Genomic DNA, 25,176 nt, shown 5'->3' with positions numbered 1-25,176 from the left:
AAGCCTTCATAAAACAAAACATTTTAAGGGCTTTCTTAAAGCTTTTAAAACATTGCTCCAATCATAAAGACTCTGGCAGTTGATTCCAAAGAGCCAGATCTGCAGCAGCAAAAAAAATCTCTCTCTGGATTCAGCTAATCTTGCTTGGCTAACAGAGGGCAATTCCAAAAAGCCTCGACCAGCAGAATGGAGGGAGTGTGATGGTCTATACACCTTCAACTGACAATACATAAAGGAAGATCATTGTTAAATACTTTATGAATTAGAATTAAGATCTTGTACTTGACCCTCCATTCAACTGGGAGCCAGCACAAAGAATATAGGACTGGAGCGATATGATATTATCATGAACTACCTCACAAAATGCAAGCTGCTGAATTTTGAATGATTTGCAGAGACCCTATAGTTGTTGTAAGAAGGCCAATATATATATTTTATATATATATATATATATATATATATATATATATATATATAAATAGTAGTATATATAATAGTATATATACATATATTATTAAAATAGTCAATACCTAGTATAATTAGGGCCTGCAAGACTATGAAACTCACCTTCCAAAAGTAAGGCTTGATTTTTCTCCAGAGACAATTTATAAGGATTATGGACCACTACCTCAACATGCAATTTAAATGATAACTCAGATTCAAATGTTATTCCAAGGTTTCTTATGTCAGAGTAAATTGAAATAAACTTGTTTTCAAAGCAAAAAAACATTTGGTCAACTGGTATCAAATGTCTGATAAGCTTAATAATCTCTGTCTTGCCTATATTTAGAGCCAGTTAGTGAGCAGACATTCATTGCTTTTAAGTAAATATTCAGAAATCCAAAAGTGGTGTTATAATCTAACACAATAGGAAAAAAGACTGGATATTGTCTGCATATATAAGGTAATATGGGCAGATCCCTGTCAGCAACTTACATATCAGGTTTAGATATCAAATAAGGTTGCTGAAAGGGATGATTCCCTGAGGCACACTAGTAATCAATCTGTACCCTCTTCTTATGATGCCAAGGACCCACATATCAGAAGTTACACTGGGCCAAATGGTTTATGTAAAACCTCAGCCAGCAACCAAGAGTATCTGGGGTTCTAGAATGCTATGTGGCAGTGTCCCTAGTGTTCCCCTATCTAACTGTGCAGGACCAGGCTAGATGCTTGATCCATCTTAAATTCCTTAAGGAGAGTATGCTCTATGGGCAGGATCCTGCGAAAAAGGTGGGGCTCAGAGGATGGAACCAGAGACTGGGGAATAAGAGCTGGGACCCAGATGGTGATAACCAGACCAGGCCCAGGTGTCCAGGAGGAAGGCAACTACTGTAACATAACACTGTCCAGAGATGAAACTGAGCTATGAATACTGAGGGAAGAAGTACTGAACTGTAGGTAAAGAGAGTACACTGTTCTGAAGGGAAGAAAGTTTACTGTTGTGCATGTGTAAAGCTATACTAAAGATAACTATTTTAAACAAGGCTGGAATCAGACTACTTTATTTATTTATTTATTTATTTATTTAACACTTTTTTATACCGACCTTCATAGTAATAACCATATTGGATCGGTTTACATTTAACAAGGGTATAACTGAAAGCGTAACTAGAGTAAATTAAACAATAGAGGTGAATAAGGCAAAAGGTTACATACAACAAGGAGTAAGAACTTGGAAACTTTGTCTCCAGACCTGTGGGAATCACTGCTCGTTCCCACATATGGTGTCATGCAGAAAATAAAAAGGCCTCCAAGAAAGAGTCTGTTTGGAATACAGAAAGAGTTGTTAAGAGGACCTATGGTTCTAAACATAGTACAGAACATAGGGGGCCTGTGGCTCTAAAACATAGTACAGATCACAGGGATGCACAGAGCACAGTGGCTTATGAAAGGTTGTGGCTCAGAAGTTGCACTGAATAAAAAAACAAAGTTTAAAATTTCAGGTAGAGAGGAAACTGTGGGTGGGCCTGGTTGCAGAGACAGCCAGAGAGTGGTATGTTTTAACCAGCTAAAGAGAGAAGCACTATTGGGAGGTAGGAAAATTGATTAAGTTACTGCTGGTTATGCAGGCATTTTTTTTTTGTTATACACTTTTTTTGCCATGGAAAAGAAAAGAGGAAGGAACACTGGTGCAACAAGTCTGTGCTGAGCAGGATGTGGCCCTGGAAAAGCTGTCAGAGCTCTGAATGTGATGAACAAGCAAGCTACTCTGCAGTTTGAGATGTGCAGTCACAAGAATACTTGGAGTGGAACAGTCAGGGTACTGCAGCAACCAGTGAAGCAAAAGCAGCCAGAGGGCTGGAAGGAAAGAACAGAATGTATTTCTGTGTAGTGGGAGTTCCCCCAGTCCCAGGAGTTGGGTCATAGGGAGGACCTGTGGCTTGAGATTAGGCAGCTGAAAAGGCCAGTCAGGGTAATCAAGTGAGGGAACCCATTTCCAAGTATCCAGGCCAGGCAAGACAGTGAATGCCTAGACTGGCTGGACAAGGAGTACCAACAACTCATGGTGGAACTGAATGAGTGGCTGACAGAGGGTCTGGTGAGCTGACTGTGTTATGGCAACAATCAGACTGGAGCTACAGGTGGTCCGTATAGTGCCCAAACACTGCTAGGAATCAAGAGACAACTCCTGTGAGAAGCCCAGAGAGAGGGCACGGAAAAGCAAGTGAGAGACTCCATGGACAGCCTAGCCTTGTCCCCCTTCTTCAGTCCACTAAAGAGGACAAACAGATGATCTGAGCGACGAAAAGCATTAGTAACCTCCAAATACTGAAGCAGAATCCACTGCACATCCAGAAGATGCAATTCTCTATCCTGAGGAGAATCTTTCGACCACTCTGGAAATCCCGGCAGATCTACCATCTGATTAATGATTCACTTCATCCAGTGAAAGGTAGACACCACCTTAGGAACAAAGGAAGGCACTGTTCTCAATGAGATTCCATCCCTGGAAATCTACAAAAATGGATCCCTAAATGATAGAGCCTGAAGTTCCGAAATCCTTCGAGCGGAACAAATAGCTACCAACAAGACCATTTTCAGAGTCAAATCCTTCAGGGTTCTTCTTCTCAAGGGTTCAAAGAGGGGTCCGCAAAAGACATGAAGTACCAGGTTGAGTCTCCACTCCGGGCGGATCTTTCGCACTGGAGGATGTAACAGCCTAGACCCTTTGAGAAACTTTACCACATCCGGATGAGCAGACAGAGTTCTACCCTGAAACCTGCCTCTAAGCACACACAAGGCAGCCACCTGAACATGTAGCAAGTTGTATGCCAAACCCTTGGACAACCACTGCTGCAGGAAATCCAGCACATGAAACACCTCCACCATCAGAGGATCTAGCTGATGTTGCTGATACAAAACTTCAGTTTCCAGACCCTAATATATGCCATAGAGGTCGCCGGTCTTCTGGATTGAAGAAGAGTGGAAATGGTCTGCTCAGAGAAACCCTTCAATCAAAGTCTTCACCTCTCAAAAGTCAAGCCGAGAGACAAAAGAGATCCTCCTGATCTGAAAACATGGGACCCTGATGCAACAGGTTGGGAAGATAGGTCAGACTGAGAGGACTGCGAACAATCTGGTGCCACCCGACCTATAAGAGGCCAAGGAGGAAAGACCTACAGGAGGATTTCCATTGGCCAAGGGCCACCAAACAGAGTTCCTTTCATCGACTGAAGAATCTGTCTTGGAGTTGAGCCACATCGCCATAAGATCCAATTGGGGAGCGCCCCACCTCGCACAGATGTGATTTCACCCCTCCGGGGACAACTCCCACTCCCCAGGATCCAATTGTTGCCTGCTGAGGAAGTCCACCTTCACATTGTCTATTCCTGCTATGTGCAATGTGGCTAGGCCTTCGAGATGACGCTCCACCCAGGCGAATAATCTCCAGGCCTCCAATGCCACTGCATGACTCTTCAAGCCGCCCTGATGTATGCCACAGCCTTCATATTGTCAAAGTTCACCTGAACCATGTGACCCCGGACCAGGAGCAGAAAAACCACCAGGGCTCGATGCACCACCCTTGTCTCGAGACGATTGATGGACCAGAACTTCTCCTCTGGTTGAGACAACTGGCCCAAGCACACCGCTCCTCAGCCGGAGAGGCTTGCATCCTTGGAAACCAACACCCAGTCCAGAGGCTCCAGATCCATCCCCTTTTCTAAATTGGGACGAGACAGCTACCACGACAGACTGGACCTGGACTCCCGAGCAGAGGCAAGGAAAGATGAAATTCCTCCAAGCAGGGACTCCTCCTGGACAACAGCTTGCGTTGCAGTGGTCTCATGTACAGGAATGCCTACGGGACCAAGTTCAACGTGGATGCCAAGGACCCCAGGACCTGTAAATAATCCCAGACTTTGGGCGCCTCCAGATGAAGATGCTTCACCTGAGAAAGCAACTTCAATACCTGGTCCGCTGCCAGGAAGATCCTGCCTCGCTAAGTGTCGAAGTGATACCCTAAATAAACCAACGACTGAGTCTGCTCCAAATGACTCTTCAAGGTAATAAAAATGAAGGACAATTTTATTTTCTCCTATATTAATACACTATACCACCCCACAGAGAAAATACAAACATTTTTATGAATCAATGTTATTTATTAATCAAATCTCACATCACCTATCTAAACAATTAAAAATTATCACAATCACACACCATTCATTCTCATGTTAAAAAGCTAAAAGAAAGTGCAAATCTGCTCAAACTTCATATAACATAGTTACCCACATATATCCCAGATTCTAATATACTCTACTATCAGGCCGATACAGTAAAGTTCGCGGGAGAGCAGGCAAGCGCCAGCTCTCTCGGCGCGCACACAGGCCATTCTCCTGTGTGCGCGATTCACAAAAAAAAAAATATTCAAATTAGGGCCCACGGCGCCTCTTTTTTGACAGGAGCGGCGGCTGTCTGCGAGTTTGACAGCCGACGCTCAATTTTGCCGGCGTCGGTTCTCAAACCCGCTGACAGCCACGGGTTCGGAAACAGGACGCAGGCAAAATTGAGCATCCCGTTTTCAACCCACGAGCCACTGGCCAATTTTAAATTTTTATTTTTTTTTATTTTTTATTATTTTTTATTTTGGGACCTCCGACTTAATATCGCCATGATATTAAGTCAGAGGGTGTACAGAAAAGCAGTTTTTACTGTTTTTCTGTACACTTTCCCGTTGCCGGCATAAATTAACACCTACCTTTGGATAGGTGCTAATTTCTGAAAGTAAAATATGCGGCTTGATTGCACATTTTACTTAGTGAATTGCGCGGAAATAACTAATAGGGCCATCAACATGCATTTGCATGTTGTGGGCGCTATTAGTTTCGGGGGGGAGGGGGGGTTGGACGCGCCTTTTCGATGCGCTATTACCCCCTTACTGAATAAGGGGTAAAACTAGCACGTTGAAAACACGGGTTAACACGGCCTGAAGATAATCTGGTTCAAAACATCAACCTGTTCCTATACTTCCTTATTGTAATCACCTTCATCAAGAATCACATACCTCCTCCTTTATCAGCTGAAACTACCTTAAATAAATTGATCTTCTCGTAAACCTTTAATGGCATCCCACTGTTCCTTAGACAAATTATACTATAAATATTCGGTCTGTGCTTCTATCCCCTCTAAATCCCTTAGGACTAATGTCTCAAAGGTCTGATTAAGAGGGCACGGCGGGGTAGGAGGTATCCATCTAGAAGGTTTATACTGTGCTGATTTATTATATGTCAAACTGCACGACTGATTAAATTTAGAATTATTGAACATAAGAGTCGCATCAGGTCCGCGACAATACGTGCACCGTTAGTAGAACATTGGATGGATAAACAGCATGTAGTGGAAGATTTGAAATTTTTTGTAATTCAGAACATCCGATTGAAACATGGTGGGGATTTGTCTTTGAGATTGAAGCGTGTAGAACAGCGTTTTATTTTTGAGTGGCAGACAATGATACCGCGGCGGTAATTTAAAAGATTTTTTTTAAATTAGTGTTAAAAGAAGAAAGATGGCTGATATCTCGTCTCATTCTAAGAATATAGTGGATATGTATGTTGGGGTTTTTTGCAGTATATGATAGAAGGTTTGTCAGCTATGTGGTGACAGTGTTGAAGAAGAGATGGCATTGTTGTGATACTGAGATTAACAGAGATGTGATCATTAGCAATCATTAGAGAAAGAGGGGATTGATAAATTGATGGGGATATAAGTGGTTCCTTTGTAGTGTACCAGAATACTGACGTTGATGGAGTCTACGTGAGGGATGTCATTTCCAGGTTTACATGAGTAACGAGTAACATGGCGGCTGGGGAGGTGAGTGCTTATGCTTTGGTTTGAGGTTAATATAAGTGTGCTGAATAAAAAATTCTTGTGTTTTAGGTAGTTGAAATTTTAAATGGAAGTGAATGAGATTGGAGGTAAATACAAATTCAAGTTATGAATGAATTGAAATATAGATGTACGGACAGACGTTATCGATGGTGAGTAGCGTCTAATTTTTGAGTGTTTGTTTGAGATACATATAAAGTTATGAAGGAGATAAATAGTCATTGTAGAAATTTGTTTGATATTTGTAGGATAGTCCGGGAGAACATTCATATTTTTGAGAAAGCGTGGGGAACATTAGTTTCTTGGGTCCTGAAGAAGCCCTTGTGTGGAAGGGTAAAACAGAGAATTCTTTGTTGGACCACATTCATTCTTGGAGAAATATCACGCTGATGAACTGTGTTCATTCTTTGAGAGCACTGCGCTAATTGGACTGCGTTCAACTTTTGAGAGGATTGCGCTGGTTGGACTGCGATCATCCCTTAAGAGGACCACGCTGGTTGCTGGAGATAATATAGTTTTGATTTTTGGTTTTTGATCAATGTTGATTATGTGTCATAGGAACAGGTTGAGGTTTTGAAACAGATTATATAGTTAGTAGAGTATATTAGAATCTGGGATATTATATGTGGGTAACTATTTTACATAAACTTTGAGCAGATTTGCCCTTTCTTTGAGCTTTTTAACATGAGAATGAATGGTGCGTGAGTGTGATGGTTTTTAATTATTTAGAAAGGTGATATGCCAAATGATTCTTCTGCACATTGATAACCCAACTGAGAGACTGTAAGGTGGACATCACCCTTCGGAGAGACTTCACGCATTCCTCCCTGGACTCGAACCAACCAATCGTCCAAATATGGGTGGACCAAAATTCCCTCCCTGTGAAGAGCGGCTGCCACCACCATCATCCCTTCGGTGAACGTGCGGGACCCCGTCACCAAGCCGAATGGGAGGGCTCTGAACTGAAAACGTTGACGCAACACCTTGAAGCGAAGAAACTTCTGATGTTCCTGCCGAATGGGAATGTGCAGGTATGTTTCCGTCAGGTCTAGGGAGACAAGAAATTCTCCTTTGTGAATCGCTGCCATCACGGTACCTAGCATCTCCATGCGAAAGCACAGGACCTGTAGGAACCAGACACCTTCTGCAAATCAAGAATGGGCCGAAAAGAGCCCTCCTTTTTTGGCACCATAAAGTAAATGTAACACCTTCCCTGATCCTGCTCCTCTAGAGGGATGGGAACAATGGCCTTTAGGAAGAGCAGCTTTTGCAGCATCCCCAACACTGCCTCCCGCCTGGCGCGTAATAACCACGTGGGACTCTACAAAGGCCTCCTGAGGCGGGCACAAAAAAAGTTTATTTATTTATTTAAAAGTGTTTATATACCGCTTTTACAACTAAAAAGTTGGGCAAAATCTGGAGTGTAGCCCTCTCGTATCACCTCCAGCACAAGGCAATCTTTTCCCACTCCTCGTAGAAGCAGGTCAATCAGCCTCCTATAGCTTCTATGGAGGACAGGGGACCACTGGTTTCAGTGGGCTGATTTTCCACTCTCAGTTCCCTGTCTGAAGCCATCTCTGCCTGACCTGCGGACTCCACGAAAGGACTGATGACCCCGCTGCCCTGTTTCGAGATGGAAACGGACAAGGACTTACCTGAACGAAACCTATGGGAATCCTGAAACCGAGCCTGAAAAGGAAACAACTTCTTACTGGGCTTCCTGTCCTCTGGCAATCTATTCTCCTTGGACTCCTCCAGGACCTTCATCAACTAATCCAAGTCCTCTCCAAATAACAGCTTCCCTTTAAAGGGAAGGTTACAGAGCTGGACCTTGGATGACAAATCGGTCAACCAGTTACGCAACCACAGCAGCCTACGAACAACTACCGAGGAGACCATACAGCAAATCGACATGCACGCCAAATCATACAAAGCATCTGCAACATAGGCTACGCCTGCCTCCAGACGCATGGCCTGCAACGCACTGCCGTCCGCTAAAGATGCTGGCGCTGGCCCCTTCTGAACACAACAGAGTCAGGTCCTTTCCATTAAGCTGGCACAGGCGGCTGCCCGAAGACTGAACGCTGAGACCTCAAACATCCATTTGGAGTTGCACCTCCAGCTTACAATCCTAGACATCCTTCAGGTCACTGCCCCAGCCAACGGGATCATCGTCTTCTTGGTTACCGTTGATACTGCTGCATCCACCTACAGAATCCTCAGCAGTTCCAGGGAGTCCTCCATTAATGATTAAAGCTTGGCCATCGCTCTGCCCACCTTCAGGCCAGCATCCGGGGAGTCCCACTCCTGGTTCACCAGCTTTTGTATTTTCCTGGGCAATGGAAAGGCGCTAGTAGGTCCTCTTAGCCCATCCAAGACTGGGTTAACACCCTAGTTATCTGACTCTTCCTGAGTGACCTTCACTCCTAATTCCACCATCACCTGCAGGATGAGGGGGCACAGTTCACTCCTTTTAAACACATGCACTACCCACAGATCGTCTCCTTCCGGAACCAGGAACTCGGCATCAAGGTAATCTTTTGCCCCATCTGCATCCGGAGACGGTGGTGCATCCAGGTCAGCCCCAGCATTAAGGGGGTTCACTTGCGACTGATCCGAGTCCTCACCATCTCTGAGACTAGCCTCTGCAGTTGCATGGCGCAAACCCAGGCGCTGAAGAATATCGCCAGCCCCCTTAGAAGACAATTTAGACTTCTTAGCTGCCGGGGCCTGCGGGCAATCCTCTGCCCATCGTCTTCCTCCATTTCTCCTGGCCAGGTAAGCCTTGTGGAGAAGGAGAATAAAATCCAGGGAAAAGTCCCCCAATTCATCCTTCCCTAATCCCGGGGGACTGTTAGCGGCCTCCCCCTCCAAGGCACCCTGCCCGACTGGGGAGAGAGCAGACATGAGAATCGTCCTACCTCAGTGCAGTCTCTTGCACTGCCTTCCTGGTGGCAACAAGAACAGACCCTGCTGACCTCCTGCCATGATGTCCTGTGCGGCTCGAAGGGACTTCCTGTCCCGAAAACACACGCCGGGCAGATGGAATTCGAGTTCAGACGCGCGGCAGGCAGCCATTTTATTTTTTGGTATCATATCTCCCGATTGCGCAATGCGGTGCTCCCCCACAAGGCCTCTGTATGGTGACGCACGCTGAGCTCAGGCTCTGTTCATCGAGCCCCACCAGGAATGGATGTGATCCCCACCAGGGAGATCCCAGTAACACGGTCACCATCCAGTCAGCCCCACCAGAGCCTGGGACTACTAAGGAAGGGAAAGAGGCACCGTGGTTCCTTTCCGGCACTAGCCGGAAAGGAACCACGGTGCCTCCACCTCCCGGCCCTGGCCGACAGCTCCCGCTGACAAGGCCCTCCCTACCGAAGTTCCTGCTAAGCTCTGCTCCTGTTTGATTTTTTTTTTTTTTTAAACAAAAAACTTTATTAAGCGGGTACTTCCCTATCCAGAGAAAGAAGGTTGAAAGGGTGCCTTGGAGGGTCGAGGGAGCCAGGGCCCCTGGCTATCAGACCGCCCGGTACCTTACAGGTGAACTCAGTCAAGGGTATTCAATCCCCCGGCAGCCCGGTTCCACCTGAGGGATGGCCCACGAAGAAGCCTAACACCTCAGGGAGCGTCCATGGATCTGGAGCCTAAAACTCACCACCTAACTACTATAAAACAAAAATTATTATTATTTTTTTTTAAACTAGCTAGCTAACAGCCTGCAGGTGCATCTCTACCATCTGATGGAGTCAGAGAAATACTGAGGTCCTACAGGTGGCACTCTTGGTTAAGTAGCAGTGCTTCAAAGTTTTGACTCTGACTCCATCTGCTGGAAGGGATGCATAACCCACTGGTCTGGACTGCTCTGGGTATGTTCAGGAACGGGACATGCGTGCTTACCCGGGCACCTCTTAAAATACTTGCAGCACGCGCTGGGCCAATATACGAGCGAATTTCCCGGCTTTGGCGTGTATAGGGCTTTTACAATTCACCCGTTTATGTATAGAGCTACTCATTTTTTTTACCTACTATATTTCTTCTGAAAAGGAATATATCCCTTAATAATCATCTTTCAGTTCAAATTGTTGCTGAATAATGATTCAGCGACTACAATCACACTGACGTCTTCTTCCACCATGGTGGCTTAAATAAATTATTTTGTTAGCAGACCACATAAATTTGTGGACATGATTTTCCAACTTTATTTCCTAACTCCCTTTCTCATTTTCAGACTGTTCTTACCTTTTCACTCTATTAACTGAATCATCACTACAACTTCCATTATTATGCAGATAACGTCTGGCTTTTAAAGGAAAAATAGTTCTTACCTGATAATTTTCGTTCCTGTAGTACCACGGATCAGCCCCGACCATGGGTTAAGCCCCCGTTCCAGCAAGTGGAGACAGACCAAAGTTCTAAGGGTAGCCCATATAAGGACGGAACCCACCCTGGAACCCTCAGTATAACCATTGTCAAAGCAGAGTGTACAAGATCAAGCAAGAAACAGATTAACTAGCAATTTAATTTAAACCAACAAAATAACAGAAACAACTGAATGAACTGTGTAACTAAAACGCTCTTGTATATCTAGGCACCTGATCATCGTAACGATGCTTCCGGTGCCTATCAGCAAATTCCAGGAAGAAGATGCAGGGATCAAAAAAGAAAATCCTATAAGAAGGAAAAATTCCAAAAATGACGAAGAAAATTCGAGCGGACAGAAGAAGAATAAGAATGGGCGGGCGTCTGGACTGATCTGTGGTACTTCAGGAATGAAAATTATCAGGTAAGAACTAATTTTCCTTTCCCTGTATGTAACCGGATCAGTCCAGACCATGGGATGTGCCAAAGCTTCCCAACAAAGGGTGGGACCCAGACAGTCCCGCTCGAAGTACTTGCCGACCAAAGGAACCAAAAACTGGAGCCTGAACATCGAGACGGTAGTGACGAGCAAAGGTATGAAGGAATTTCCATGTAGCCGCCCTACATATTTCTTGCGGTGACACCGAATGAGACTCTGCCCAAGAAGTCGCTTGAGAACGTAAAGAATGAGCTTTTAGGCCCTCAGGAACTGCTCGGCCCTTGCAAATGTAGGCCGAAGAAATCGCCTCCTTCAACCAGCAAGCGATCGTAGCCTTAGAAGCTTGCTTTCCCCTGTTGGGTCCACTCCACAGGACAAAAAGATGATCGGAAACCCGAAAATCATTAGTGACCTCAAGATAATGCAATAAGACTCGTTTGACATCGAGACGACGAAGATCACTATTACCAGATGCCGCGATATCCTCTGGCGAAAAAGAAGGAAGTTCCACGGATTGGTTAACATGAAGACGAGACAACCTTAGGTAAGAAAGAAGGGACGGTCTTGAGAGAGACGCCAGAGTCTGAGAAACGCAAGAAAGGGTCTCTACAGGAAAGAGCTTGAAGCTCAGATACCCTCCTGGCGGAGCAAATAGCAACCAAGAAGACAGTCTTGAGAGACAAGTCTTTGAGAGTGGCTCGACGGAGAGGCTCGAACAGAGCCGAACAAAGAGCTCGAAGAACCAAGTTTAAACTCCATGAGGGACAAATAGACAGTAGAGGCGGTTTCAAGTGCTTAGCGCCCCTGAGAAAACGAACAACATCCGGATGAGAGGCGACTGCCTGACCTTCGAAGGTGCCCAGGAGGGAACCAAGAGCCGAAACCTGAACTCGAAGGGAGCTAACTGAAAGACCCTTGGAGAGACCACGCTGAAGAAAAGTGAGAATCACTGCAACTGAAGGCGAACGTGCTGAAACACCCAACTCCTCGCAGACGTTTTCAAAAACCTTCCAGACTCGGACGTAGGTAAGTGATGTTGACTGTTTGCGAGCCCTGAGGAGTGTGGCAATAACTTCATCCCTATATCCTCTGCGTCTCAAACGTCTCCGTTCAAAAGCCATGCCACTAGACAGAAGCGATCTGCCTGATCGAAAAATACGGGACCCTGCCGCAGAAGATGGGACAGGTGACCGAGACGAAGAGGTCCGTCCGCAGTGAGATTCACCAGATCCGCGAACCACGGCCTTCGGGGCCACGAGAATGACCGGTCCGTGATGAAGTTCTATCCTCCGTAGAACCTTCCCCACTAGTGGCCATGGTGGGAACATGTAGGGAAGTACATCGGAGGGCCAGGGAAGGGCCAGCGCATCCACCCCTTCCAAACAATGCTCCCTCCACCGGCTGAAGAACCGGGAAGCCTTAGCGTTGGAAAGCGTCGCCATGAGGTCCAGGTGAGGGGGACCCCCACCTGTGCACGATTAGGTCCATCGCCTCGTCTGACAACTCCCACTCGCCGGGGCCGAGATGTTGTCGACTGAGAAAGTCGGCTTGAATATTCTCCTTGCCTGCTATGTGGGAGACTGCCAGGCGATCCAAGTGCCTCTCTGCCCAGAGAAAAAGCTTGCTGGCCTCTAGTGCCATTAGACGACTTCGAGTCCACCCCCTGTCGATTTATGTAAGCCACCGTGGTGGAGTTGTCTGATAGAACCCAGACAGCTTTGTGTCAAATCAAAGGAAGAAAGAATCTGAGAGCCAGGCGAACCGCTCGGGCTTCTAAACGATTGATGTGCCACAGAGACTGGGAGAGGGACCAGAAACCTTGAGTCGTTTGAGATTGGCAGACGGCCCCCCAAGCAGAGAGGCTGGCATCTGTCGTCACAATGACCCAAGAGGGAGTCAGAAGAGGCATCCCCTTGAGAAGGTGTGCCGGGGAGAACCACCATTGTATACTGGCAATGGTAGAGTCGGAGAGAGGGAGAATCTCTTGGTACAGTTCGGACATCGGTTTCCAACGGGATAACAATGCTTTCTGTAAAGGATGCATGTGGCCAAACGCCCAGGGGACAAGATCGATCGGGGAAGCCATGGTCCCTAAAACTTGCAGGTAATCCCACGCCGTGGGAAGTGATAGAGAGGCGAAAGTGTTCAACTGATTGATCAGGTTGAGAGTCCGCGAGTCCGAAAGAAAAACTTTCCCGACCCGAGTACGGAAAATCACTTCCGATCTCTGGGTCCTCGAGGTGATAGGAATTCCAGCTCTTGTGAGGGCCGAAGATTGCTTTTGGAGTAGTTGATTATCCAGCCGAGGAATGTGAATAGGGCTAAAACTCTGTTTATCACGAACGCGCAGAGGGCAGCAGACTTGCCCCTTACCAACCAATCGTCTAGATAAGGATGGACTAAGATTCCTTCTCATCGGAGAGCTGCCGCAACGACTACCATGATCTTGGTGAAGGTGCGGGGAGCGGTGGCGAGATCGAAGGGAAGTGCCCGAAACTGGAAGTGCTGGTCTAGGATCTGGAAGCGAAGGAATCTTTGATGTTCCCGACGGATTGGGATGTGAAGATAAGCCTCTGTCAGATCGAGGGAAGCGAGGAACTCGCCGGGACGGACCGCCGCAATCACCGCATGCAGGGTTTCTATCTTGAAATGGGGAACCTTGAGGGCCCGATTGACCCTTTTGAGATCCAGGATGGGGCGAAAAGAATCGTCCTTTTTGGGAACAATGAAGTAAATTGAATACTGGCCGGCGCCCTGTTCTTGCAGCGGTACCATAAGGATCGCCCCCAACTCCTGAAGTCTCAAGAGGGTGTGACAGACCGCAGGCCGCTTGGAACGGCCGCAAGGGGACACGATATATAGATATGGCAGGTTCCTGGCAAACTCTAACGCATAGCCGTGTTCTATCACCTCGAGGACCCAGAGATCGGAAGTGATTTTGGCCCACTCCTCGAGAAACAGAGAAAGACACCCACCTAAGTTTCGTTCGGAGGAATGGACTGGCCGAAGCTCACTGGGGAGCTGACTTAGTGGTTGTGTGTTGCTGATGGCCATCCCGGAAACCTCGACGGCCGCGAAAAGAATGGGACCAAGACTGGGACCTGGACACACCCTCCTTGGGGAAGGAACCACGAGACCTATTGCTGTAACGGCGGTTCCCCCTGAAACGAGTGCAAGTCAGGAAGAAAGACTTCGACTGTTTGGGACGGTCCTCTGTTAGCTTGTGGACCTTGTTCTCACCCAAGGATTTGATAAGCTGCTCTAGGTCCTCACCAAAAAGCAACTTGCTCTTGAAAGGAAGAGTGCACAACTGAGCTTTCGAAGAAGCATCAGCTGACCAATTACGTAGCCAGAGAAGACGTCTGGCCGAGACCGCAGAAACCATAGCCTTCGCCTGGACACGAAGCAAGTCATAGATGACATCCGCACCACAGGCTATAGCGCCCTCCAAATGCTCAGCCTGCTCTGCCTCTGCAGACAGGAGGTCCTGGGTGCTAACTGTTGCATCCACCTAAGGCTTGCCCGCTGCATGAGACTGCTGCAAATAGTCGTCCGGACTCCGAGCGCTAAAACCTCAAAAATGCGTTTCAAATAAAATTCAAGCTTACAGTCTTGCACATCCCGTAATGTAGTAGCGCTCACCACAGGGATGGTGGTAAGTTTCGCCACCGCGGTGACAGAAGAATCTACTTCAGGAATCTTTAACATGTCCAGACAGTCCTCAGGTAGCGGGTATAGCTTATCCATAGCCCTACCAACTCGAAGCCCCACCTCTGGGGACTTCCATTCCCTGAGGAGAAGCAGGCGGTGCATTGGATGAAACGGGAAAGTACGCGGTAACGCCGTGAGACCCACCAGGACCGGGTCTGCGTTTGGTGTCATCGCTGCCGCCACAGAATCATCTGGTGGGGCATCAATTCCCAATTTTTGGAGAACGAAAGGAATAAGGGGCTCCAGTTCCTCCCGCTGAAATAAGCGCAGGACCAAGCCCTCCAGCGGCCCAAGCCCTCCAGCGGGGGGGGCTTGGGCCGTGGTATCAATATCCCCAACAACAAACGGTTTTAAGGAAGGCGGGCGGGGGGGGGGGGGTCCGCCGAGGGAGGGGGCACCCAGGACCACACGAACCCTAACCCGGGCCCTGAGGGACCGGAACCACATCAGGTGACAGCACAGGCAAAGGAGGAGGGTTCGGAGGAAGGGGAACAACTGGGGGGGGGGGGGGTCTACCGCCCTCTGTAAGCTGGCCAAGTAAGATTCATGCAATAAAAGGACAAATTCCGATAAAAAACGGGTCCGGGCCGAATTTTTTGTAGGGGGAGGGGGGGCGTGGGAGAGGTGAGGTGGGGGGGTCCGAGCCCCCCCCCTCCCGAGAGCAAACCGGGCTCAAATCGGGGGGAAAAAAATCAGGTCCCCAGCCCCCGGAGAAGCAGGAAGTGTTTAATCAGAAACCCCCAAAACGGCCACCGCTGACGCGCGTTCCCGAGATGGGAATGGCTTAGAAACACGACGGGGAGCCCTTCCCCGAGGTCTAAAAGCTGGCAGTCCTCCAGAGGAGCCTTCACCCCCCAAAATACACCTGGAGCATATCCCTTCACTGGAGAGTCGGGAGGCCGACTCGCCACAAGCTAAACAAAAAGGTGGCCGCGGCATTGAGCAGGAAAGCAGCTGTAAAGCTAATTGAAAACAGCTGAGCAGGGAGCCCCTGAGGAGATGGGCGGGAGATTGATCCCTGCTCCCTCCTCACAAAATCAAACTGCTGCCTTTTTTAATTTAAACAAAGACAAGTAAAAAAATATATTCTGTGAAAGCTTGGGAAAACAAAAACAGTTTATTCACATTAATAATCATTGCATTCACAGAGGCAGGGGTATAATAATCCTCCCTGAAGCTCCACCGAGGTATGGGCATCTCAGGGCACAGCAGCAGATACAAAACAAGGGGAGAGGGACTGGCACCACCAGTATCACCCACACTAGGACACCAGGAAGGGAACCTAGGCTGACAGAAATCAAGGGGCAAAGCCCCCCTAGGAACCCCAAGAGCGAGGGAGACAGAACTGTCTGCCCTGAACCACTCAGTCAGAGAAAAAATCTCTTTTTTTTTTAATATTTAAAAATTAAGAAGTAAATTAAAAGAGTACTTGCGTGAGTTTGCCCCAGAGAAAGAAGAGGAAAGAAAACACAGAGGGCAAGCTAAACAGGGAACCAAAGAGTGAGCTGTTCCACCTGCTGAAGACAGACAAATACTGGAGGTTATACTGAGGGTTCCAGGGTGGGTTCCGTCCTTATATGGGCTGCCCTTAGAACTTTGGTCTGTCTCCACCTGCTGGAACGGAGGCTTAACCCATGGTCTGGACTGATCCGGGTACGTACAGGGAACTACCATTCACTATGTCAAACTGCCTCCAATTCTTTACTATTTTGGTGCACCTACCAGCTTTAAAATTCCAGACCTCAGGTGTCTCCAACTTAGTACAGAACAGAATTTAAAGTACTTCATGCTGTGAGATTCTGGGATCACACTTACCTGCTCAGTGGCTTTAAATGCCAGATCTTCCAGCCTTACTGCCTGTAACCCTTCATTTTCTGCCAAGGGTGCAACCATCTGTGCTCCCACAGCAGCCACCTCCTGCAGCACGGCCACCACCCAGGTCAAATGTTTGCGGCAATCCAACAGTATGTCCGATACCTGGAAAGAAAAGCAGAAATGAAAGAATACAAAATGTATTCCAGTACTGACATACAGTACCCTGAGCAGGAATGCTGTGTGCAACTGAGATCATGTTTTTAAAGATATTAAACACCGCCACTGCATTCATACCTTCCCTAAAATCATTAAACAACGTGCGGTTATTCCACCAAGGGGTCAGTCTTCTCCTTTTAAAGAAAGGGACACTAAGCATAATTTTTGAAGCCTCCTTTTAATTTAAAACCGGTTTTAATTTTGATAAAAACCCTGCAGTTCCAAAGGAAGAGGGAATCACCAAAGTGATACACAATTTGTCATAAGCTAATGCTAGAAACAGTTTAACAAGATATTTTTTTTCTGTTTTTATCCCAATGCTGTCCACGTGGCAATGGTGACTTTTACTGAATCCCAAGACTGGAACAATACTCCCAAGTCACCCTCAGTGATGCTAGATGGCCAGTAGGGGCTGCCAAGTTAACAGCAGCTAACTTCCCCTCACTCCTCAAACATGTGCACACCATGCCTAGGCTCAACTGGTCCCAAATAGGGGATTCAAGCATGGAGTCCCCATGTCACAGCATGGGCCACTGGCCATGGCATGTCAAGAGACGTTTAATGTTTTTCTCTTTTTATTTTCTCTCTCATCTTCAGTGATATAGAAAAGAAGGAGAAAGTCCTGAAGTAGTGGTCAGAGCTTATAATTATATAGCTCTAGGTTCAGATCATAACTCATACACTTAACTGCATAACCTAGCCTAGAGCAATCCCTCTGTTTCCCTATACTTATTTATTTATTTAACACTTTTCTATACCGACCTTCATGGTAATAACCATATCAAATCGATTTACATAGAACGGGGGTAAGAAAACTTTAACAATAAACAATCATTTAACAAAAGGAGCAAAGTTACAATTAACAAGGAGGATAAAACTTGGAAGCATAGGTAGCCGGAAAAAAAAGAGTAGAAGGACTTCAAAGTACTTCACTTTGAGCAACTGTTAATTATTTGACATTGTAACTATTACCATAAAATATGTTCAGGTCACATTTAGGTTTGAAAGGTCTGTCACATTAAAAAGTCATTGTGTAAAAAAAACCAAAAGACAGTTAAGTTACCAGACTATGGTGCTTCTGTCTTCTAGCTCATATTTACTTCATTCACAAATTACTTTTATTTTTAACCTAGCAGTTTCTCTTACTCTTTTATACTTCTGATTCAATCAGAATCAGGGCTGGGATCTAGCATCATGTGCCTTCGTTTGCAACTTGCAAAGGCTGCGTGTGTTGATGACCACTTGTGTCAATCCTATAATGTTCAGGAAATATATGTGGATGGATTTTCAAGGAGTAGCTTTACAAACCTTTTGAACTGATGCCACCACTTTCTGCAGTGTAAACAGAGACTGGCCTCGTAGTGTAAGTGTCTTAAACAGCAGTGTTGGTTTTTTGTTTTTTTTTTTCCTTCCAGCTGAGAACCAGTGCTGGGATTCTTGGACTATGAGATGTCATTCACAGCTACTCGGGGATTTTTCCCTTATTTTAATCGGCCCTCCTGCTCTCCACACACACAGTTTCTAGTCTGATCATGGCAGCAAAGATCCTGAGACCAGGAGTTGTGCACCAGAACTCCTTCCAGAATCCTGTATCTTCAGCTCTAAATTTAGCCACCAGGTGTTTCCCTTGATGACAGCCATGAATCCCCCACCCTAGGGACTGTGAATGCTGTCTTCATAGGATCCCAGCCAACCTGGGGTGTGGAAAGCCTGATCCAGGAACTGCAGTGCACAGCACTGCCACTGAGTTACTAGGCCAGCCCTCCAGGAGACTATGTAAGCCATAGAAAACACAGTATTGTTTAGCTTTGAATTCCTTTGTTCTAAGTAATACTTTAAAGCTCTTAACATCTGGATGTAATTTGAAGCTTGGGACAAAGTCAGTAAAACGTTCCCAGTTGATGTGCAACGATGAATTTATCTTTGGAATAAAGATGGAATTGTTCTTAATAAAACTATCTTGAAAAAATACATAAATTGCACACACAGTTTGGACTCTTCTTGCTGAAGTGAGTGCCAAAATCCCAACTAATTGTATGAAAGAAAAAAAAGTAACAAAATTTAGTGGCTCAAAAGTGGAACACATTTAAAATAAGTTTAAACTATGAAAGAAACAATAGGAAAAGAAATGTTATGTTAAGTAGTGCTGCTTTGAAAAACAACCAAACAATAAAAATATAATTATGTCTCCATAGGAACACTAGGTCTTTTCCATTCGTGAGCTCTCTAATCATTGAGGCTGTAAATATGAATGTTTCAGAATATTTGACTCAAACTAATGTCCAGACCTTGGAGGAAAAAAAAGCCCTCTATTATTGCAGTTTTAGAGCTTGAGGGCCCAATTCTGTTTTCACACAAAAATATCAAACTTTTTCCAAATTAAATACAGTATGTTTTATTTGTGAAAGCTTTTCCTGAATGCAAGAACAACCCTTTCGACTTCTGTACCATTAAGTTTAAAATCTCTGCATTTAGAAACATGAAGGGTCCTTGAGACAGGTTTGTTACTGCTGGAAAACAGAAGCTGTGACACAGATACCTCTTGCTATGGGGCAATTATGATTATCTCCTAAGGATGAGATCTAATCTGGTTCAGAACTTTTGGAATCATTCCTTGGTATGAATTTGTAAAGCAGTTTTCTCCCAGGTTGGGATAATGCATTTGCATGAGGTCTAATTAAATTCTCCAGGAAATATTTCCCATTTCAATTTCTACTCTTTGTTTACAAAATACCTGGTTAGTAAATTTGTTTGAATGTTGATCTTGCCAACAATTGGAATTGCTGAGTGGCTCTGAAGAATCTTCTCTGTCCATTTTAATACTTGTGAAATTTTATGTAAAATTGGAGAGCTTCTTATATCTATAATGTGTGTCAATAGGAGGACGGTATATTGTCTGATTTTGTTATTGTTTTTTGCTTTTTTTTTTAATATTAAACAAAATATAAAGTTTGCTTCAGTTTTCGGAAGATTCAGCGAAGAAACCAGTATTGAATACTCCCAAAGACCCTGAAAATACATTTGGAATGGAGTTGCTCTCCAGCCTTTTCATCTAGCACAGGTAGTGTTGTATATCCTCTCTGATACTTGTTATATTCTTTTACAAGAGACTAGATCTCGGAATCCACTAGAGAAGCAATTCCTTCACCTGCGAAGATCATAACTGGAAATTCATATTTTTTTTGTGACGTAGGCCAAAATTATTAGCCAGTTTTAAAGAATACCCATACTCTATGTAACTTTGCTCATGAAACCTTTTCTGCTACGGAGACCATAATTCAAGATTTTCACATACATTTTTGCTATCATGTGTTATTTGATGGAATGAACAATCTCTTGAATCAGATACTAGATCTTAGAAACATCACAACAGAAAAAGACCGTATGGTCAATCTGTCTGTTCATCTGCCCAATTTTCTTCTAGAAGTTAGATGTATTTATGGAGCTAGCTGCCAAGTGATAACGGTCTTGAGTTGGTATCAAACAGCTCTTCATTTATGTGCCAGCCATACTCTTGTAACAGCTGCACAACTATTTACTCTGCTGCTATAGTCTCTTGGAAAGAAAGACCTTTTAAGATGTCTGCCAAATATGGAAAGAGTGAAATTCCTTGAGTTTCTAATATTGCTATCCGATTTATTATTATTTTTGATAAAGCTCTGGAAGTGGAAGAAAAAAAAAAAAAAGATAGTGCTTTATACTGAATGATTTTCTGGATAGCAAAGCATAAATATTATGAGATGCTACAATACTACAGAATCATGAATGTTAGTTTCTTATAGATCTAGATATCACAGACGTTCCCTGGTCTGACCACCTGAATTGCTTGTAGAAATTCCATTTTGAAGAGCTTCTTTAAAATAAAAAACACACACTATAACCTCTTTAGATCTAGTACTGGATGATAGTCTTCAGTGTTTTTGCACAATAAAATAATTGGAATTCCTTGATGTTTATCTTTAAGAAGTTACCGCAACTATAGAGACTGAATCTGAATGCACCAATACCCAAACAAAGTAGAACAAGCATTCAACTCACTTTAAACATTACTTCTTTTTAACAATAAGTGCAGTAATGAAATGTCAACACCCGTGTTGAGGAAAATTTTTCAATAATTCCTTACATCTTAACCGGGGGCATGTATAATCATTAGTCCATAATGCAGATAATTTTTTGAAGTGTTTTTTATATTGCAATTAAAAGCTTTAAGTGTGCAATTCCATCAGTGTATTAAGCAAATGTTGCTTACCTGATGTAACAGGTGTTCTCACAGGACAGCAGGATGTTAGTCCTCACAAATGGGTGACATCGAGGATGGAGCCCTGTACGGAAAACTTTTCTGTCAAAGTTTCAACAAGCTTTGACTGACACTGGCACACTGGGTGCACTGAGCATGCCCAGCCTGCAATTATCCCTGTGAGCCACAGGTGTCTCCCTCAGTCTCGTCTTATAGCTAAAAAGCGCAAGCGAAACTAAAATAAAAGTATACAGACCCAACTCCGCGGGGTGGCGGGCGGGTTTCGTGAGGACTAACATCCTGCTGTCCTGTGAGAACACCTGTTACATCAGGTAAGCAACATTTGCTTTCTCACAGGACAAGCAGGATGGTAGTCCTCACAAATGGGTGAGTACCGAGCTGAGGATGCCCGGGAATGCACCAGATACACCGCAGATGCGCAAAGGCGTAACGACTGAGGTGGAAATGGGAACGGAGGGCATCCGCAACACCATAATGGGTTCGTGGAAGGATGTTGGGTAGTGAATTGAAAAAAGTAAGAGTAGGCGGACTGGCCAAACATGGAGCATGCCGGCTAGTCAAATGTAAGCAATAATAGGCTGCGAAGGTATGGAGAGGACTCCAGGCTGCAACCTGATAAAAAAGTACAAGCAGCAGTAACCAAAGGGAAGCTGTTAAGGCTAAGACGGACACAACAGTATGTGGATACCCACAGTGTTGTAGTGAAATGTCTGCTTGTTGGTAGGAAAGGAAATATAGACCACTTAATCAGAAGGATTAGGTCTGTGTGGCCACTGGAAGTAGCAGCTTGACCCTTGCATGAAGGAAAGAGTCAAGTGGAATTCACATGGAATGCAGTGCAATGTAGATAGAATGTAAGCGCAGCATTACTGTCCAGGAATGTGGAAAACCCAGTCTCTCCCTAGGGCGAGAGAGAGAGGTTAGGAAAAATTAATAGAGTATTTCCTGAGGAAAGGAGATACAACATCTACCTGAAAAGGATAGAAAGTTGAATGCGTAGAACTACTCAGTGGCAGAGGAACGGAGTCAGGTGAGTATGGAAAGAGTGCATAACTCACGGACCCTGCTGGCAGGAATGACATTAAGAGGGAAAGAAGTTCCCTTGCCAAACTGTGGAAGAGAGGAATGGAAAGGCTCAAACGTAGAATGTATGAGACTTATAAGGAGAATATATATATGTTCATTCCGTGATTAGAGAAATAGAGGCGGCTTGATCAGTGGATAATCCATGGTAAGCCGACTCAGAGAGGATTACCGAAAACGGGAACCCAACTCCCAAAACGATACACCTCCTAAGAGAAAGGTGTATCTATGTGGAGGATGTCTGGAGAACAGAATCCGAGGGAGTAAGAAAAAATGGTGGAAAAGTAAAAGGGGTAATACCTCTTTTTTTTTTTTTTTTTTTTTTTTAGCGTCAGGAGGTAAAGCCTGCCATATTAAACGGCAAGATTTATGTTTAGAAGGTTTTGTGACGCTACCAGAACCTAAGAACATCAGTAAGTCTATGATTTGGGACTGACTGGTGAGGGAATAAAAGGTTACTGATATGATGGATTGAGAAGTATGGGAAGCATACTGATCTCAGTCAGGGAGTGGGGAAAAGAATACTGAACCCCATCCCAGTTCAACATTAGAAGAATGCTGGCTACGAGAGGCAGCAGAAGAGATATATTGAAGAGGCCTTTGATGGAAGAAAAGGCATCTAAGGGAACGCATAGGAAACATGTGTAGGGAGCAGAACCTGTGCATCGTATGGAATGATGCAGACGCAGAGGAAAGTTTAGTTAAACTCAGCGTTAAAAGATTTGCCCTGTACACATGTAATTGAGACCATTCGAGAGGATAGAACCTACGTGGAGAAGGTCAGATAGAGCGTTCATTAAATCTCTTAGATATGTGGCCCAAGGACGCATGAAGTGAACAAGGGCCAAGGGTAGAGCTGCGCAGCTGTCTAGCAGAGCAGCTAAGAGGTTGTGCGTGCTTATGAGTTGGAAAGCACATTGTCCCTATGCTGTCTGTCTGTATGCACAAAGAATTGTTGCAAAAGCAGTATTGGAAGGCATAAGGGCATAACTCATGGGTGCAACGTCCAGGAAGTTTATGAGAAACTATGCTGGAGTGCAATAGATGCATAATGGGTTGACAGCTTTCAGGAGAAACTTTATAACCCTAAGGAATTGCGAGCATGAGTCGAAGGAGACTAGGTCCTAGTTCGAACTGGGATAAGAATCAGGGACGAAAGCAATGAAACCACTTAGGTCCATTGAGTATAGAATGTCACTGAATATAACCCATAGCAGTTTTGAATTATGAGAAAAATGCATAGTGGGAAGAAACCCCATAGCCCAACCATGAAAAGTTGAAAGGTTGAGGTTATGGAAAATATGCGCAGGGACATATAACAATGTATCAGAATGTCTGTGCGCATGCTGGACAAGAGGGTCTTAAGACTGTGGTGTCCAGAAGTGTTACAGAAGGGATTTATGGCAGTGACAGTAATCCCAGTTAGTAAATGTATAGTGAGTCCTGAAAAAAGTGAGAGCTCCTTGCATGTACTGAAAGTGGTTAGCAGTAGTCTATGCAAGGAAAGTGAATGATGTTACACTCCGCAGAGAAAACAGCATTCACCAACAGTGATGCAAGAGACAGTTCACTTACCGAAGCTGGTGCCGGCGGCAGAGCTTGGGGTTGTAATGTTGACTCACCATAAAGCACATAGAAACATTAAAATAATGTACTTACTGCAGTATGGAGTGATGGTAACCAAAGATACCATTGTACCTGTGACGTCTAAAGAAAGTTGGATTTTCTTAGGTCCAGGATGTGCGGAGAGTAACTATTTTCTGTTAAAAGAAAGAATAGTGCAATTAAAACTCCCCAACCCCCCTCCCTTCTCCCCTCTGCACTTCGTAGCGCCTGGGGGAGTGTACCGGGACTTTGGTACAAGGTGGGGTGGCCGCTCTGATATCTGACCAGATGGGAGACCAGGAGGTGTCCCAATGGAGGATATCATGTAGGCTCCTGCAGGTGTGTGAGCGGTAAGTGGTACCCGCATTTCTGTATGCTGTACAAGGAGACACTGAGACCTGTGGCCAGGCCTCAAGGTGGACTTGTACATGGGGCAATGGTTGCTGAATCTCATGTTTAGCAGATCAGCCAATGCAGCTGGACCTTGGTTGGGAGGGAACCAAGAGTCAGAGCATTGGTCGGCACAGGGACTTGTTACTGACAAGAGAAGAAGCCCTGCTGCAATCCCAACAAGATAGAGGGGTTCTCCTGATATTGTGGCTAACATAGCTAACATAGTGATATGTGACACTAATACAGTTCTAAAAGGCACATGACCCAGAACTTTTCGAACCACGGTCCGAATGGGAGAACACAACTCTATGGGAATGCCGCCGAAGCGGGTACTTACCATCCGACGTGGATCGCCGCAAGACGAGCCGGTGAAGATTGTTGACCCAGACGGTCTCCGGAGTCCTCGAGGGTAAGGCCGGGGACGTAAACGTCCATCTCGCTCTGAAACCCGGTATGGTGGCACAGGTACAGAGGAGACAGGCCAGGCGTGAGTGGCGTTTAGACTGCTAAGTGTAACAGATGGCCATAGTCCCACACCACTTGACGGTGGGGCACGCCAGGAACAGAGGAGCCCTAACGGAACTCATGTTCCCTTCCCTCGTCACAGCGGCTCGATGTGTCGTGACGCCAATGCAGAAGCTGTCGGACCTGGATCCGGAAGTTCTGGATCACCAAGGACTGCCAAAACTGTAGGAACAGTGCTGATGGCAGTGGTGATGTCGCTCTGCCCGAGCGTTGTCCAGCCTGGAGAAGGATGGCACCGATGTGCTGGATGGCGTCAGCGGCGGACGATCACGATGTCGGCGATGATGGGTGCCACGGTGCTCGGCCCGGTCTTTCCCCAGCGCCGAGATGGAAGCCCTCGTCGTCCTGGAAGGCGATCGATGACGAACTGTCAGCACGCCTGCTCTGCTCCTGACACAATGGAGTGTCTTAAGCTAATACGGGGCTTAAAAAAGAACCCAAA

The 25,176-nt window shown here is 45.5% G+C and overlaps 1 protein-coding gene across 4 annotated transcripts in view; it reads right to left on the bottom strand.

The window, feature by feature from the left end:
• LOC115087474 (dynactin subunit 1-like) overlaps nucleotides 1-25,176 on the bottom strand; it is a 314,922-nt gene that overhangs the window by 74,327 nt on the left and 215,419 nt on the right. For all 4 annotated transcript variants that reach the window (XM_029594711.1, XM_029594702.1, XM_029594721.1 and 1 more), the window contains one exon: nucleotides 16,655-16,816. In XM_029594711.1, the coding sequence (XP_029450571.1) occupies nucleotides 16,655-16,816 (162 nt within the window). The remainder of the gene's footprint in view (nucleotides 1-16,654; nucleotides 16,817-25,176) is intronic.

Source organism: Rhinatrema bivittatum, chromosome 1, assembly GCF_901001135.1.
Source record: "Rhinatrema bivittatum chromosome 1, aRhiBiv1.1, whole genome shotgun sequence".
NCBI lineage: Eukaryota > Metazoa > Chordata > Amphibia > Gymnophiona > Rhinatrematidae > Rhinatrema > Rhinatrema bivittatum.
This window is presented reverse-complemented; position numbering and strand designations above follow the sequence as displayed.